Genomic DNA, 18,945 nt, shown 5'->3' with positions numbered 1-18,945 from the left:
TTGGGAGATTTCTGATTACTGATTCAATCTCCTTACTAGCAATTAGTAAGTTTAGATTTTCTACTTATTTAACTCTATTTTCATGATTTAGCTTTGGTAGTTTGTATGTTTCTAGAAATTCATCCATTCCTTCTAGATTGTCCAATTTGTTGGCATATAACTGCTCATAGTAGTGCCTTTGGATTCTTTGCATTTCTGTGATATCAGTTGTAACATCTCCTGTCTCATTCTATTTATTTTGTTTTCTTGGTAAGTCTAGCTAAAGGCTTATCAATTTTTTTTTGTTATCATCTTTCTTTTATTAAGTAATTCCAAAATCCCTAAAAAGATACCCCCCACAAAAAAACAATATTTTAGCTGAACATATACTAACTTCCCTAACATAAAATAGAAACACATGTAATGACTTTTCTATTTATCCAATCCACTTTTACAAGGCTTATAAATTTTGTTCACTTTTTCAAAGAATCAGTTCTTAGTTTCATTGCTCTTCTCTACTGTCTTTTTAAGCTCTATTTCATTTATTTCTGCTCTAATCTTTATTATTTCCTTCCTTCTACTAACTTTGGGCTTTGTTTGTTCTCCTATTTCTATTTCCTTGAGATGAACAGTTGAGACTTTTCTTGTTTCTTGAGGTAGGCATTTATACCTAGGAACTCCTCTCTTACAACTGCTTTTGCTGCATCCCACAAATTCTGGCATATTTCCATTTTTGTTTGTCTCAAGGCATTTTGTTTCTCTTGACTTCTTCTTTGACCCACTGATTATTCAGTAGCATGCGGTTTAATCTCCACATACTCATAAAGTTCCCAGTTTTTGCCACGTAATTTCTGGTTTCATATTATTTATTGTGGTCATAAAAGAGATTCAAGAGGATTTCAATCCCCTTAAATTTATTAAGATTTGTTTTGTGGCCTAACATGATCTAACATGGAAAATGTTCTATGTACACTTGACAAGAATGGATATTCTTCTCCTTTAGGATGGAATGTTCTAATATATCTGTTAAGCCCATCTGGTCTAACATGTTAAGTTGGTTTCCTTGTTGATTTTCTGGCTGGATGGTCTACTCATTGATGTAAGTGGGATGTTAAAATCCCCTACTATTATTGTATTGATGGGTACATCTCCCTTTAGATCAGGCAACATTTGCTTTTTATATTTGGCACATATTTATATATATAAATATATATGTATATGTATATATAGATATACATATATATATGCTTTTTATATTTAGGTGCATATATATATATATATGGTGCACAGATATTTATGAATGTTATATCCTTTTGTTGGAATGACCCCTTTATCACTATGTGGCACCTAACTTTGCTTCTTATTACTGTCTGTTTTAAAGTCTATTTTGTGATAGAAATATAGCTACTCCAAGGGCGCCTGGGTGGCTCAGTCGTTAAGCATCTGCCTTCGGCTCAGGGTGTGATCCCGGCGTTCTGGGATCGAGTCCCGCATCAGGCTCCTCGCTGTGAGCCTGCTTCTTCCTCTCCCACTCCCCCTGCTTGTGTTCCCTCTCTCGCTGGCTGTCTCTCTGTCAAATGAATAAATAAAATCTTAAAAAAAAAAAAAAAAGAAATCTTTCCCTCACCCAAGATCATAAAGATGTTTTCCTATATTGTCTTTCAAAGTTTCACAGTTTTTGTCTTTCACACATTTCATCATTAATCAACCTGGAATTGATGATGGCATATGGTGTAAAGTAGGAATCCAATTTCATTTTTTTTCTTCACCACATGGATTATAAATTTCTTATACTAATTACTAAAAGGTTTATCCTTTATCTGCTAATCAAAGAATGCCAGCTGTGTATAAACCAAGTTCTGATATATGTATATGCTTTGGACTATCCTGTCCTCCACCAATACGTCTATTCTCCAAATGTCTCACTGCCTTATAGCTGAATAGTAATTCTCTTTATTCTTTAAGTTTGCATTATTTTTGGCTTCTTCTCTTCCACTGTAAGTTGTAGAATCAGCATTGAATCTACACATTTACTTAGCATGAAGTGGCATCTTTTTAATACTGACTCTACTAACCAGTGAACATGAATTATCTCCCATGCTTTAATCCTTCTTTAATGTTTCTAAATAAGGTTTTACAATCAGCTAGTCATAATGTTTTTTTTTCTAAACGTAAGGAAATATGGATGTATCAAATGGTTTTTGTACATATATAAAGATAGTAATGTTTACTGTCCTTCATCTGTTACTGTGGTGAGTTTCACTGAATTTTCAAAATTTTAAAAAACATTTTTTTAATTAAGAAAACTCTACCCTTGGGGCGCCTGGGTGGCACAGCGGTTAAGCGTCTACCTTCGGCTCAGGGCGTGATCCCGGCGTTATGGGATCGAGCCCCGCATCAGGCTCCTCCGCTATGAGCCTGCTTCTTCCTCTCCCACTCCCCCTGCTTGTGTTCCCTCTCTCGCTGGCTGTCTCTAACACTGTTGAATAAATAAATAAAATCTTCAAAAAAAAAGAAAAAGAAAAAGAAAACTCTACCCTCAACGTGGGGCTCAAACTCAAGATCAAGAGTTGCCTGCTCTCCTGACTGAGCCAGCCAGGGACCCCTGATTTTCTGATGTCAAACCAAGTTTGCATTCCAACCCTGCTGGATTTAATTCTGTAACACTTATTTATGGGTTCTATATCGATACCCATAAATGAGAAAAGCCTATGACTGTCCTTTCCCATACTGTTCTCTTCTGATTTTGAGCAAAGTTATTTAAATAATCTGAAAGGACTCGAGTTGCACTCGCTTCTTAGGGCTGCCCCAACAAATCACACACAGCTGGTGGATGAGAACGACAGGAGTTTACTCCCTCATAGTTCTGAAGGCCACAAGTACAAAGTTAGGTGTCAACAGGGCAAGTCTCAAGAGGCAAATCCTTCCTTGCCTTCTGCAGTGTCTGGTGGCATGAGTGCCTTGGCTTGGAATGCAGCACTCCAATCACTGCCAGGGCCCCCCACACGGCGTTCTCCCCTGTGGGTTCCAAATCACCCTCTCCCTTCCAAGCTACCAGCCGTCGGCCTTAGGGTCCACTCTAAATCCCAGATGATCTCATTTTTAATCACATCGGCAACGATCCCACTTCTATATAGTCACATTTACAAGTACAAGGGTTGCAAATTGGACATATATTTTTGAGGGACACCATTCTTCCCACTCAGGAGTGTTCTCTCTTTTTCTAAATTCTGAAATACTTTATGTAAGTTTGGCATAATCTACTCCTTTCAAGTGTTTGGTAAAATTTGGCAGCAAAAACTTTTTGGGGCAGGCCTTTTTCTTTGTGGCAAGATTTTAAAATACTAATTAAATTTCCTTTCAGGTTTGAAGACTATTCAGGTTTGTACCTTCTTCCTGAATAAGTCTGGTGTCTAGCAATTGTCCATATGTCCATCTAACCTCTCAAGTTCATTGGCATAAAGTTGTCTGTATTTTTCTTCTTCTTATATCTGGAACATCTGTAGTTATATTCTCTTCAGTTCCTAATACTGTTTATTTGTGCATTTTCTTTTTTCCTTAACCAGTGTTCCAGACGTTTGCTGATTTATTAGTTTTCTAAAGAAATAATTTTGGCATTTTTTATTTCTTCCCAGTATTTTTTTAGCTCAGTAGTTTCTACTCATATGTTTATTATTTACTTCTACTTTTTTTGAGCTTCCTCATTTTTTTTTTTTAAGATTTTATTTATTTACTTGACAGAGAGAGAGACAGACAGTGAGAGAAGGAACACAAGCAGGGGGAGTGGGAGAGGAAAAAGCAGGCTCACAGCAGAGGAGCCCGATGTGGGGCTCGATCCCAGAACTCCAGGATCACACCCTGAGCCGAAGGCAGACGCTTAATGACTGAGCCACCCAGGCGCCCCTGAGCTTCCTCATTTCTAACTTCTTAAGCTGAGGCTTAGCTGGTTTTCAGCCTTCTTTTCTAATATAAATATGTATGGCAATACATATTCTTCTCATAAAAGTGGTATTTTAACTACATTCTCAAGTTTTGATATGCATTTTCATCATCTCATATGTTCTTAACATCTTATTTACCTTCCCTCTGGTACTGGTTCAATTGGTTAAGCATCCGACTCTTGGTGTCGGCTCAGGTCATGATCTCAGGGTTACGAGATCGAGCCCAGCCATTGAGCTCTGCACTGGGTGTGGAGTCTGTTTGAGATTCTCTCCCCCTCTCCCTCTGCCCCTTCCTCCTGGCTCACGTGTGCACACTCTCTTTCTCTCTCTCTCAAATCAATCAATCTTTACCTTCCCTTTGGTACTGTTCTTTGATCTATGAATTACTTAAAAATGTGTGGCCTGATTTCCAAACATAGGGGTTTTTCTATTTGTCATTTTAATACTGATTTAACTATACTGTAGTTAGAAACTATAATCTGCATTATCCCAATCTTTACAATGTGTTGAGATTTGCTTAGGGCTGCATTGTGCAATTTTAACACATTTGCATCTGAGAAAACAGTCTGCTCTGCAGCTGCTGGGTTCAGTGTCCTTGAGAGGTCTGTGAGATCACCTGTGCTGCTGCCACCTTTCTTATCCTTACAGAATATTTTTGAGTTTTGTTAATTTACTAATAACTAAGAAAGATACAGTGAATTTATTCAGTTATAACATTTAAGGGGTGCCCTGGCTCAGTCAGTTAAGCATACAACTCTTGATTTCAGCTCAGGTCATGATCTCAGGGTCATGACATGGAGCTCCACAGGGAGCCTGCTTAGGATTCTTTCTCTCCATCTCTTCCCTCCCCCGCTCATACACATTCTCTCAAAAAAAATTTTTTTTTAAATTTTGTATCTAGGAACTTATAAAGTGAATTGACCCTTTATCATTATATAGTAGCCTATCTCTGAATGATTATTCCCCTAATGACTATTTTATTTGATATAAATGTATCTACTCCAACTTTCCTTTTGGTTTGTATTTGCTCAAATTTTTTCCCATGCTTTTCTTTTCAACATTGCTCTGTCCTCTCCATCCTTATATTTAGATTTATCTCTTGAAAATAACCTATAACTGGATTTTTAAAATCAATTATGATAATCTCTTACTATAATTACAGATATATTTGGATTTATTTCTACCATCTAATTTTTTAATTTGTATTTTTCTACTTTTCTATGTTTTTCTCTTTGTATCGCCTTCTTTTGGATGCTTTTTCATTACATTTTCTTACTGTCTACTTTGGAAGTTATACCCCAAGCTTCCATTCTTTTAGTATTCATGTTAGAAATTCTACAATGCAGATTTAGCTTGTTAGAGCCTAAAAGCAATGCATTTCTTTTGCTCTTAAACAACAAGATCTGAAAAACACTGAAATACAAGCATGCCTCTCCCAATTTACAAGCTATTATTACTGTCAAATATTTTTATTCTCCGCCATTTTGTTTTTCCCCACAAATCAAAATGATTTATATAATCAGTGTTCAGACTTATCCACATATTTACATTTTCTTTGCTCATCCTTTCTTCTGGCATCTCAAACCTTCCTTTGTCATCATTCTCCTTCAGCCTTCAAGTACAGGATTAGGATATCCTTTAGATAGGGTATTGATGGAAAAATCTTTTTTTTTTCCAAGTTCTTCTAAAAATATCTTTATTTCATCCTCATTTTTTTTTTTTTTTTTTAAAGATTTTATTTATTTATGTGACAGAGTGACAGAGAGACAGCCAGCGAGAGAGGGAACACAGCAGGGGGAGTGGGAGAGGAAGAAGCAGGCTCATAGTAGAGGAGCCCGATGTGGGACTCGATCCCGGTACGCCGGGATCACGCCCTGAGCCGAAGGCAGACGCTTTAACGACTGCGCTACTCAGGTGCCCCTATTTCATCCTCATTTTTGAAAGCTACTTCAAGGGACTGTAATTCTAGACTGAAAAGAATTCCTTCAGTAGCTGAAGCACACCTGACAAGGGGTATCCAATCCACCACAATGCTGGAAATGAAAGTCTCTAATCGGCTGCAACAATTAGTGTACAGATGGATTAATTTACAGACTATAGTAAAGAAAGTTGCATATTTTCTAAATCAGCAAGATAAGGAAAAGCTACAAGGACTTCTCAAGCTCTCAACAACATGGGGATCTTGCCCCATCTTCACTTTGGTAGAAGGACACAGAAAAATTGAAAGAATCTGAGAATTTTAAAAAACAGGAATCACCACTTTAGCATACTTACCATGCTGCTTGGATTTCTTTTTCTTTTTCTTTTTTTTCTTCTGTTTTGGTTTGTAGTGATCTTTGTCTTTCTTCTCTTTTCTTTCCTTATCCTTCTCTTTTCTCTTACCTAAATGACACAAGTGACAAAGTTAGCAATCACGACTGATCCTGAGTTGTTGTTCTGTGGTTAACCTAAAAGCAGCATTTATGTTTTAATCAGCTATTCCAGTCACCTGCCCAGTGGATGGATTCAATTAAACTGTTCCTGTCATGAGTCTGGAACTCCTGATTAGCTTATTGGGCTCTAAGAGGGGGTCTTCATTAGCAGTGTTGAGAAATCCCAACTCCTGACACCTTGAAGTTAACACAGACAGTAGTTAAAATCTTAAATGAGTAATATACTCAGTTCCCTGATGTGGCAAGAAATACACTCCATAATTTAAGAAAGACCTGACTGAGAAGACTCAGTATTTCCATATAGAATTTAATGAGAAAATATATAAGATTTAAAAAAAGAATGCAATGAAATTTTTTCCTTAGGAAAAATAGAATCAATCCATAAATAATTCCTTCGGTCTTCCAATACTTCCCAGTGTGTACAACAATGAAGGCTAAGAACACAAAGCAAAAAACTCATTTCATTAAACTGATTTTTTCCCCCAAATTTTAAAATACCCTTTTTTCTCCCAATCATATGTACTTTAAGGAAATGAAGGGATGTTAAAGCAGTGTCGTGTCCCAGGGTACTTTATTTCAAACTGGTTCATCACATACACTCAGCTACTGCTCCAATTCAGAATTATGTAACCTACACTTTATCGAACATATTTAGACAAGCTCCAGTGAGCTAATGTACAGAATATTGAGCTTTCAATTATTACAAAACTCTTCATCCTTATAGAACAGAAGACAGAAAAAAAAAAGCATAAAACTTAGTAACTTTTTTATAAAGTTGGTTAAAGAAGAAAGTCTGAAAAAAAAAAAAAAAGGACTATTTTAATTCATCATCCATTCCCTAAGTCTCAACAATATTAAATGGTGGCTTATTTTTAAACAGCCACAACTGTAAAGATGTTCAAAACCACAAAATTCTCAGAGAAAGCCTTAGACTCCCTTGACAAAAAAATACACATAAGACATGTGTTTAAGAAATCATGTATCTGGAGCTGAATAACACTAGTAAATACTAAGCCAGATGATCACTTACACCTAAACGAGCACTAACAGGTAAAAAGTAAGGGACAGACTATGTCCTCCCACTGCCAAGCCAATAGTCTTTTGCTTAAAGATTACTTTCTGTTCATACCAAATGCTGTTGAGCTTTTTTCTTCCAATTTCACTTTTTTTTCTGTTTTCGATATTCCTGCAGGTTTAGGGGGAAAATAGGTAAGTTTAGTCAGAAAAGGTTTAAAATATGGGACAATGTTTTACATTATAAGTCCTCACAAAACCCTACTTAAGACTCTTTTCTCCTAAAGGTCTACATTATTTTATTTTCTGAACTAGTGCCAAAAAAGTGGGATTTCTTACTTCAAAAGACTGATAAATTAAGGATGATATTTGTTCTTCCAGACTACCCCCACTAAAATCCTGGTTCCACTGTTTATTAGCTATTTGGCCTTGAGCAAATCATTTAATCTCTCTATGTTTCAGTTTCTTTATCCTCCTAATAGGAATGACTCTCTACCTCACGTTATTAGTATTATGTGAGTCAAAATACATAAAATGTTTAGACCAGTGTCGGAGTGTTGTCTTGTTTTGTTTTGTTTTTTTCACTTTCTCCTCTGTGGTGTGGTAATAATTGGAGACTACACCATTTCTAGAAATAGCATAAATACAGGTCCAAACATTTAAAAAGTTAGATAAATGCACTGGGCAATCCGTAAAGATCTATTCTGACGTCATAGCTCTTGGCAATCCAGATGCTGAAATGCACCCTAATGTAGGTCCAATGTAATGTGTCCACTTCTGTGACAACATGAATGCTATTCAGGTCATCCATATGAAACATTAAATTTCATATTAAAGTATACTGGTTTTCAACAATGTGCATACAATTTTTAAACTAATTTTTAATTTCTGTTGCCTAAAATAGGCTTGTACCTTTGAACTCCATCATGAATGTGTTGTTAGGTAATGATAAAAACCAAAATATAATTATTTTACAAATCATTTGGGTCTTTATCTAATTGTATCTAATACAAAAACTTATTTACACATTAAAAATATTCAACCTTCATGACATTTGGGTATTATTAATAGTCCAAAATATATTTTTAAACCAGTACACCTCAGTAACGGTGTAGCTGACAAACACACATTTAACCAAGCTTCTCAACTCTTATTCAACCGTTTTCAATATTAATATCTTACGTGTATCTAAGGTTAATCTAAGAAAAGTATTACAGTGCATTTAAAATACAATTTCAGTCTATTATGCTTTAATATCACCATTTGCAAGGTTTGTTGATTTTTAAGTCACTCCAATACAGAATCAAAAAGCTAGCATTTTATTTACCTTACTTCAAATAGTTTATATAATTTAAGCTTAATAAAAATACAAAAATACAACTCAACTTGAATTATATGTTAATAAAGCTCTAACAAGTTTCAAATTTAAGAATACGGATAGTCTCCTTGACAAAAAAATCTCTCACAATAAAAAAATGGAAGGAACATCAGCACAAAGAGAAATACAATTAAATTTCCATATTATCAAGACTAATATTAAACAAATGCAACACTTCCTTTATTTTTTTATTTCTATTTTTTTAAAAGATTTTATTTATTTATTTGAGAGAAAGAGAGAGAGCGCGCGAGCACAGAAGCAGCAGGCGGAGAGAGGGAGAAACAGACTTCCTGCTGAGCAGGGAGTCTGACATGGGGCTTGATCCCAGAACCCTGGGATCATGACCTGAGCCAAAGACAGACACTTAACCTACTGAGCCACCCAGGCACCCCGCAACACCTCCTTTAATAATTACCATTTATTAACTATTAATTGCCATACCATGAAAATTCTACATATTTGATGAGTTCCTCCTGAAAATAATGAGGCAGTTACAAGACAAACAATGAGAAAGGAGCTTCTGAGTCTTCAGTGGTAGCAGACATGCTCAGAAGCAGCCCTTGATTGTGATTATTGCCTTGCAGATCTCCAACCCTCTGGAGCACTGAATCCAAGGTGATTCAAATGAAAACTGCCTTACTGGGCTGCCTTCACTCACTGGACCATGTGGGATCCCTCAGGTACTTGGAGGACAAATAAAACGTTTATGAACCACTCGCTGCTCCAGAACACAGGTCAGCACAGCAGAACAGAGATAATCACTTCCAGAGTGCTTTCAGGAAGGACTAAGTCTAGATACAGTTTTCACGTGTTCCGGTGGTTCCCAAACCTTTAGATTTCTTAATTGATTAATTTCAGAAGTAAAACTGAGGGACAAAGGGTTGTCAACATTTTAGAGAAGGATATTAAAATAAATATTCATCTCTGCAATAATGGCAGGACTTCTAAAAACACACCTAAATAGAAAAATACAATAGACCTATTTGAGAATTTAACACGAGAAAAAATTTAGTTTTATGAGAAGTTCACTACCTTATGCTCATTTGACCATGTGCTAGAATTTGGGAACCAAAGAATGAGGATATCAATTTATTGAATAGCGATTTTTAAACTAAATTTTATCAACAGAACATTTTCTTCAAACAAAATATTACAGGATAGTCCAATACATAATGCAAAAACCAAAAAAATGAACAATAAAAACAAACGGAGCGATGTAAAGAGAGATCTCTGAAAGGCATCTGCTCGCACACAACGTAAAACCCAGCAATGCAGGGGACTTCTCAAGCCCCTTCCAATAAGCTAACTCTCTATAATTCCCCTGGCTAAAAACGAGGCTAGCCCTGAGACTCTCCATGGAAACCCCAGGCTCTGTAGGAGCCATGAACATTTGGTGTGGGGGTGGAAGTAGATTATGGAGTCCCTAGTTGTAGTTTTGTTTTGGACAATTCCGGAAAAAAAAAAATTGAAAAACACTTAAAAACAAAAGCCTTTTAAAAAGTAAATGCAAAGTTGAGGTAAGACATTGGACTAAAACTCACCTACTTAAACGGCTAGCACAGTGCCGCAGCCCAGGCCAGCAGTCCAAAAGTCAGAGCTTCTGTGATTATTACTGGCTCACCCTTTCCTACACTGAGCTTCCTTATCTTTTTAATTCCATAAAGAGGTAAGATCAATTCAGTGTTTGTTACACAGATATTCAGCAGACAAATGAGAAAAGAAGCTAACATTTCCAGATAGTACCAAAACTAATGTTCTATCCTCACCTAAAACTGTTTGGCTCTGTTAGATAAAGCACTCTAACAATAAAATGAAAACAAAGGCATCAATTTTTACAAGGGTACCAATGATTTCTTTGGGGAACGGGGGCAGCAATATTCTTCACCTCGATTACCATCATGTTGGCATGCTTCCCAGTAAAAGGATGCAGAAGGATTAGTGCAAGCTCGTTATCTCTACAATTAGAAATAAAATTTTAACCTGTTAAAGAACAGGTGTATATGATAATTTGCATCATCTCATCAATCCTTTACCACATTTTTTAAACTCATCAATGTTCACATCTCTTCGACACATAAAAAATAAAAATCTAAGTCTGTTAAACTATTTCACAGCTCATGACTAACATCCTCATCATTCTCAATACCCCAAGAGTTTCAATTTGATAAAAATACCCCAGAAAATGTCTTTGATACAAGTTCGGGGGGGTAAATAACGCTTTCTACACATGTTTTAAAATTCAAAGGTAACAAAATTTACTTTTATAATGAAGACCGAAATCAACTAACCAGCCAAGCAAACAGGCATATATTATAGGAAGAAAAAAAAAAGGAAGAAACAAAAACACCTAGTACTTTGTACATGGAAGACTCCTTGGGAAGCAGACAGAAGTCCAACAAAGAAGTCAAAGCAGTTGAGAAAAGGTAGATAACAAAAATGGTAGGAGAAAAAAGCATGCAAACCACTCATAATTTCAATGTAAGTCAGACAGGCTCACACAGTTTTTTTTAAAAAAAAAAAAAAAAGGTGTCCAATTAGAATATGACCTGAATTCCATTGCTTTCTCCAAAAATAAAAAAATTAAAAGGGGTAATAGAAATAAATTAGCATCCCCATCACACCACATTCAAACTCTGTGACTATGTTCAACCCTCTAATAAATGGACTTTCAGTAATTAACATTTAAACCATGCATTTCCTTGATTTAAGCAATTAGTTGCCAGCCCTCCTCACACACAGAGGATCCTCAAATTCATCGTCTTACAAATCTGAACTACTCTACCATTCACTTTTCCAGAAAACTGTCTTACTACTTTGACTTCATCAAAGTTATTTCCAAGACTTAAAGGGGAAAGAATATTGTGCCTTCCCTCTCCCCAAAAACATTTAAACTATTAGAAGAACCAAGAACCACACCACAGTCATAATAGCAGAATGTCCACAAATATTCTAGAATTCTGAAAAAAGACTACGCTAATACTCTGATTAGAAGCAAAATCATCACTACTTCGACATTTCAGGATATATAATCTAACACCACTCTTAGTTATTATATAGCTGCTTATATTGGTCTATGTTTCAGTCACATTACTATTAGAATATACACACAGCTATATATAGAGAGAGAGAATACAATATTTTCTTTACAATATACAAAATACAATATAAAGAAATATACAGTATATTTAAAGAAATACAAATATTTTCAAATGCACATCTAAAAATAATTTCCCCAAAAGATGTAAATTATTGTAACTTTAACATATTTCTCATATATCCAGTACCACAAAAAAACTACAGATTATTAAAGAACTGGAGAAGACCTTCATCAGGAAAATATCTCAAAAAGTCAATGGTGATTCAGAAGTTTTATGGGGAAAGGGAAAAGAAAAATTAACTACCCTATGGATAGAAGGGGCTTGGAAAAAGAGTCAAAAGGCAATGGATCAGATTTGGAAAATGACAAATGTTTCAAAACCTATAAATCTTCAGATATGGGCACTTGACTTTTTTAAACAAATACAGAAACAAAGTAACTTCAATCTTTAATGGTAAAATCAAACTGTAGAAAACTGCATTTAATATTACATTTTTTACTTTGAAAGAAGATAAAGGCAGTAATCTAAAAAGTAAGTTACTTCAATCATTTTATTTTAGTATGTGCCACTACCAGAAAAGAGCAAGCTCTATTTCACACTTCATCTGATGAGTTGGTAGATACAGTGACTCTAGGGAAGGTGCTATTAAAACAATAGCTTCTAATGCTCTACGCTGCAGATCAAGAAGCAGTCTTACATTTTTCTTCATTTCTGGCTCAAGTCAGACTTCTCTCATCCATCTAACTCCAAATTAGTAATTTACTAGAAGAATTTAAAATTAGTATTCACCTTTTTTAAAATCATGTATACTCTTTGGTTGAGGTTAAAATTCTATAAAACTTCCAAATAAAACAATGTAACCATATCATATGTTACAGTATCATAAAATCGTCCACTAGCCAAATGTATCATTGGCTGATTTTACACATTAGACTCCCAAAATAACATTATAACAAATGACATTTAAATTTGGGAGATACTGGCCACAAATATGGGAGTACATTTAAGGTATACAGTTAAAGTTAAGCCATGTGTTTCTTAAACATTACATTCTATTAAATCCTTAAACCTAAGTTCTGATCCCACGAAGTATTCTCTGGCTTCGAAACCAAGAACTCCTGTAATTATTTTTAGCTCTAACAATTCCTATTTTTAGTAGAAATAGGATATAAGAGAGAAGCAAGGAGAAGGAAGTCGATTACAGTGACAAAACAGCAAGTCAGTCCAGGGTAGGTGATGGTAAATGGTCTCCCAAAAGAACTTTTGACAGAGACACCCTATCTCCTATAGCGGTTGCATAAAAGTATCTATAAAGAGGAATTGCATATTAAAATAATGTAATGAAACATCAAAATGTCTATACCCTCTAACTGTAAGCCTAGCTACTTGTAAAATGAATCTTTTTTACCTGATGCTGTTGGAGCTCCTCTCCCCTCAGCTATTGCTTTGGAAGAAGGATTTGTAAGCATCTGTGTGTCTTCCTTTTCTGCCCTGGGACATTCATTATGGTAAGCGGGATCTGGGGCTAGCGGTGCTGAAACTTCTGAACCACGACTTAAGTCAAGAGGGAGACAGGGTCCCAGCTTCTCAAGTGACAAATGTGCAACATCAGGCACTATACAAAATAAAGAATGTAACAGAGTATTAACACAGATAAACTGACTCCGTTCATATCAATGTGGATTAAAATGTTATTTAAGTTAAACACTGCCGGGCACAACAGAAGGCACTCAATAAACAGCTGTAGAGTAAATGAAGTGCTTGTAAGTCCAAAAGATGTAAGAAGGAAAAAGAAGAAACTTCTTAATGTTTTCATAATCTTTATCTTTTTTATGTTTGGTTCTATAGGAAATCAATATACATTACCCTCTGGTACTGAAGACTCTTGCTGAGTTTGAGAACTGATGGAGAATACTTTCCCATCAGTGGCTGGAGAGGGAGGAGAAACCTTTTCTACGGAATCATCAGGCATGGGCAAGGTGGCTAAGCGCTGAGATCTTCTTCTCCGCTCACTATGCTTGAAAGGTCTAGGGGGGTTCACAGGCTGTGGAGAACCTAGAAAAAGATCTTCAATGTTCACGAAGCAGACACATGCCAGGATCATCTTATAATATTTAAGGAATAAATGGGGAAAATGATTCAAATTCTGCCCTCTGATGTTGTAAGGTACCCACAAGGAACGGCGCGTTCCAAAAGTAATCAAAGGCAAAAACTGCGCCCTCATTCACAAAAAGTTAATCAAAACTTCTAAAATCTAAAGCCTACTAGAACCAAAAGAAAATAACATGGAACATTGATTTCATGTAGTTTCCCAAGTGACAGACTACAGTTAATTCTCTAATTGCAGATCATTGTGTTAGTTGTCATTCTTCCTTTGGGAAAATAGTCTCTGTATAGCTGAGATTTAAAAAAAAAAAAAAAAATATATATATATATATATATATATATATATATATATATTCCTTTTGCTACATTACACATCTAGAAACTCGGAGGGAAAAAAAGGCAGGGGGCATAGGTGACAAAAATCTGACATGCATTGTCGAGTTAGTGCTTCACTTGCCAAAATAAAACTAACGTAAATAAGTTTATCCCACCCTCCTTCCCACAAATGGATTTTTATAAACATAAGCTTGGGCCTGATTCATTAAAAAAAATTGAACACAAACAACTTTAAGTACTTATTATAGGCAAATAATGAGGACTTTAAAAGAACAGAACACTGTTCTTGCCCTCATGTATTTTTTTTTTTTAATAACTAACTTGGTGGGTCGATTAAACATCTTCTAGCTATATAACACAAAAGTTTGGAAATTTCTGTTTTAACTTTTAGTTTTCTTCTTTCTATGTGGCATGTCAACATGTTGGAAGAATTTAGAATAGGCAGGATTACACAGGCCAATAAACTCATGTTAACTGAACTTAGAAGGAAGACGTAAGAGTGGTCTAAAGAGGTTGATGCTGTGCGTATTTAAAAGTAATTTTACAAAAATCAAAATAAAAAAAGACATGGTGATAATTGAAAAAAAAATGAAAGAATAAAATTCAATTGCGGTAACATTGTGGCTCTAATACCAAATACAAAACAATTTCAAAATAAAATACTTCTCAATGTCACATGACATTGTAGTGACTACTAATGACATCATTTCAAGATAAATGCCAAAATGAAATGAAGCTTTATGAGGAAACAACTGAGTGTTTCTGTTCCCATTCTTTCTACCCATTTATTAAAAAGAATAAAACCAAACCAAAAAAGTACCAAGGCCTGCTCAAAAATTCAAAAATGTGGTTTGGAGGAAAACATGGCAACTGAATGGAAGCGGAGGCAACTATATTTGACTGATAAAAGTCTTCTCAATGCCAACATTCTTCATTGTGGAAGATAGGATATGGAAGAGCTCATAAGAAAATGTGTTCCATTCACTTACTAATCAGGATACTAATTCACTTGCATAAATTGCCAAAGGGAAGTATCTCTTTATCCAGCTCCTTCCCACCTAACAGTTTTTCATGTGTCTAACTTAGAATAGTATACTAACAGGAGAAACACAGGGTCATCTTCTTTTACATATCCAGACCCATGTTGGAAGGCTATTTTTAAAAAGACTAGTAAGTTAACCACCCTGAGATTAGAGGTATTGAAACAGTAAAATCTTTAAAAATAAGATCAAGGAAGTATTCATCTTCCCTCATTAGTAAAAATAAATTGAAATTTGTACTCCAAATCCCAGAACAAGAATGAATAAAATGTACTGCAGGGGGATACAGACAACTGGGGACAATAACTAGATCCATCCATAAGAACAGTCTTAGGAGTTGAGGAAAAAAATACCCCATGTGAGTCTATCTTTGTTTTGTTTTGGTTTGGTTTTTTGTAATGAATCAGGCCTCTCATTGTGCTTGGATTATTATTAATTGAGGATAGTCAAACTACAGTAAGAATCTGCGTTATTAAATGGTAAGGTTTCTCAACCAGTACAGTCTCTGTACAATAAATCAGTCAGAAATGTATATGCTTTTTGCCCCTGAAATAGTTTTAAGCCCTCCCTATCATATCCACTTAAGTTTGAATTTGTAAAAAGCAACTTCATAAAAATACAATATAACTACAATCAAACTGTTTTTAATGTATCTTATAGGATAAGTAACTATTTTTTAAAAATCTGTGCTCACTAGTTTTATTTATCACTGAAGAAGAAAGCTGAGATACAAGCGTCAAATCCTCGACTTGTATTAATTCTGGGGAAAGTGGTGATTTAGGGGGTTTTATACACCCAGAAGAATCTCCAGATTCATGTTTGCATTTCTTGCTGCGAGCCTTCCCTGAAGACAAAGTTGAGGATAACAGTGCAGGTTTCTGAGTGTTGGCAGAACTGCTAATGTCAGCTTCATTTTTTTTCTGACTTTGAGGTTTAGGTGCAATCGCCTGAATAAATAATAAAAAATTGATATTTTTATTTTGGTTTCTTCATTTTTGTTCTTGTATTCTATTTTGATTGTTAAGCAACTTTAGTATCCAAAAACATTGTTAAGCAACATATAACATTTCTATTACAAATGAAAAACCAAAAAGAACCCCACAAATTATTAACTAAAAGTTGAATAGGCTATCTTTAAAGGGATGCTGTCAACTTTTAGTCTAAGTTTGACATTTTAAAAATATATTATTCATAATATTCTCAGAATATAAAATGTTATCTTGATGGACAAAGATCTTCACAGTATTACACTGAAATATACCTCATGTGAAACCGAAATGACCAACTATCTTAATAACAATTAGGTAAACAAACAGCATTTTCATTTTGGGGGGGAGTAGAAGAATACACTTAAGCTTCTGACTTCTAGATGTTTTCTTACAAAACAATCTCCTTTATCAGGTTGAATGCAGAGGTCTAAGTAGACAGTTTCCCTTTAAAGAAAGATCTCAACAGGAAAACAATGACCAAATTAACGAAACATTATCTTTAACTCATTTTAGTGCTGAAAGCTAGAGTTTCATAAGCATAGTGCATCATGAAATCAAAGCCACCAGCAATACAGAGTTAAAAGACTAAAAAACAATACAAAACAAGCAACAACAACAAAAAAAAAAACCAAGGAGTAAAACCAAGTGTAAGTTAAAAACATTGGATTTAAAAACAAAATACGTCGCATTCTTAGATGGGAATTTTTACCTTCCTCCTGCCAACTGATACTTTTAAAAAAAAATTAGAACTTTGTCAGTTCTTTCATAAAGAATATCTTTATTCATTTGGCAGTAAAATTTCCTACCTATGTAGAAATAGATGTGAATGTGTCCAAAGACAACAGAGAATAGCCACATTGGATGGATTTACAATCTACAGTGTGGGAATGCCTATGCTGTATCTCTTTCTGACACACACATATCTGAGAGCAAAATAGGAGATACACTTTTTTAAAAATCCATACTAAGATAGGCCTCTATAAAATAGAACCAAATTGCTAGCACTATGAACAACATGCTTGTCCCCAGGAAACCTTTTTACTTCCTGATCTTTTGTGAGGGATGACCATCAGGTCAGCAGTCTGCAGTTCTCTGAAATATGAAAGATCATGGTCTGGGGACCAAACAGCCTTCTGCTCCCACTAAAATACAAGGCACTCAAATTCTGGTGTACAGTTGGTATTAAGTAGGGCACCTTTGGATGCCCTACAGATGGCATGTCGGACATACCACATAAAAGGGCTGGTGTCAAGTGTCCCATTCATTCAGTAGTCATCATTTCTATTCTTGAATTTACTCATTACACATGTGTATAAGTGCAGATTAATCATTTGAAAAAGTACTACATAAATGGAAAGGATTCCTAGACTTATCATAAAAGGTGTTGCCAGAAAAGTAATTAGAGCCATTACTTGTAAATAAACAATTTTATTGTTCATCTTCACATATGTGAGAGACATCACTACAGCATCCAGTACTCTCGAGTTACAAAGTTATAAAACAAGATTTGAAAACTTAAATTAGTATCTTGATAAGGTGCTTAACTTCTAAACAAGGACAAATTAACATTTTTAAAAACTTACTGAATTATGCATCTAATGCAGGTTTATCCAAAAGTAAATATAACATGACAATTCCCTAATACAATTAAATAATCTATAATTAATATCTGAGAATTGGGGTTCAAAACCACAGTTTGAATTTTTTAAAAGTGTAAATAAAAGGAAATCCATTAGCACAGTAAGTTCTGGCTATAGGCCTGTTATCAATCTATGTCATGAGTGACATTATTTTACTCATTAAGACAACAGAGGTTAGTGACAATAAATACCTCTCATTTAAGTCTAGAGTTGATACCAATACTCGTAATTGAGAGTTTTATAACTCGGCTTTTTAACTTTGAAGCAGGGCAAACAGCATAAAGATGAAAAGTTTGGTTACAAAACATTTTCACAATGATATCAATCTGAATGACAAAAAATGAGGGAACAGCACTTACGTTCCTTAAAAATCTAAAATAATTTACAAAGTTTTCAATAATGATTATTGGTCTCTTTGTTACAAAACTGGCAAGGACTCTCAAAAATGTCTTATGCAAATAGAAACAGCCGAGTTACTCAATTTTTCTTCCTTTTTTTAAACTCAATTTCAGAATGTTGTTGTCTACACTTATCTCTGAAATGGGCACTGCCCTTTATGCTAACTTCCACATGTAATAAGTAATTTTCACAATCACATTCACCGCAGCAGGATTGTGCATAATGAAAGATTGACATTGTAATGAATTTTCCAGAAACATTTTATTACCCAAGTCCCTGATTTATTGCATTCTAAGAATACCATAAACAGTGGTGAAAATACAAAATATTGTTATTATCTGGGACGTTGAATATAGTAATACAGAGTAAAAAAAGATCACTTAAAATTTGGTTGATATACTGACAGTAATGGCAAAGACTTAACCGCTTGATGATCACAGAAAATCAGAAGGTATGATTCGCTGACATATTAATCAATTTAAAAGACCATTGGTTTAATACAACATTAATGGAGGCACCAAAACAATGCACTGTTATCAAATCAGGCCTAAAATAACCCTGAAAAACTCAATACAATATCAATTAAATTTGGA

General features: G+C 34.9%; 1 protein-coding gene across 3 annotated transcripts in view; it reads right to left on the bottom strand.

Annotated features, from left to right (window-relative positions):
• Positions 1-18,945, bottom strand: part of PHF20L1 (PHD finger protein 20 like 1) — a 79,323-nt gene that overhangs the window by 23,975 nt on the left and 36,403 nt on the right. For all 3 annotated transcript variants that reach the window (XM_040625549.1, XM_040625551.1, XM_040625550.1), the window contains 5 exons: positions 16,019-16,271; positions 13,709-13,897; positions 13,251-13,457; positions 7,482-7,538; positions 6,195-6,302 (listed from right to left, as the gene is read on the bottom strand). In XM_040625549.1, the coding sequence (XP_040481483.1) occupies positions 6,195-6,302; positions 7,482-7,538; positions 13,251-13,457; positions 13,709-13,897; positions 16,019-16,271 (814 nt within the window). The remainder of the gene's footprint in view (positions 1-6,194; positions 6,303-7,481; positions 7,539-13,250; positions 13,458-13,708; positions 13,898-16,018; positions 16,272-18,945) is intronic.

This window comes from Ursus maritimus, unplaced genomic scaffold (genome assembly GCF_017311325.1).
Source record: "Ursus maritimus isolate PB19 unplaced genomic scaffold, ASM1731132v1 scaffold_9, whole genome shotgun sequence".
Taxonomy (NCBI): Eukaryota; Metazoa; Chordata; class Mammalia; order Carnivora; family Ursidae; genus Ursus; species Ursus maritimus.
Note: the sequence above shows the minus strand (reverse complement) of the source record. Positions and strands in the feature narration are given on the sequence as shown.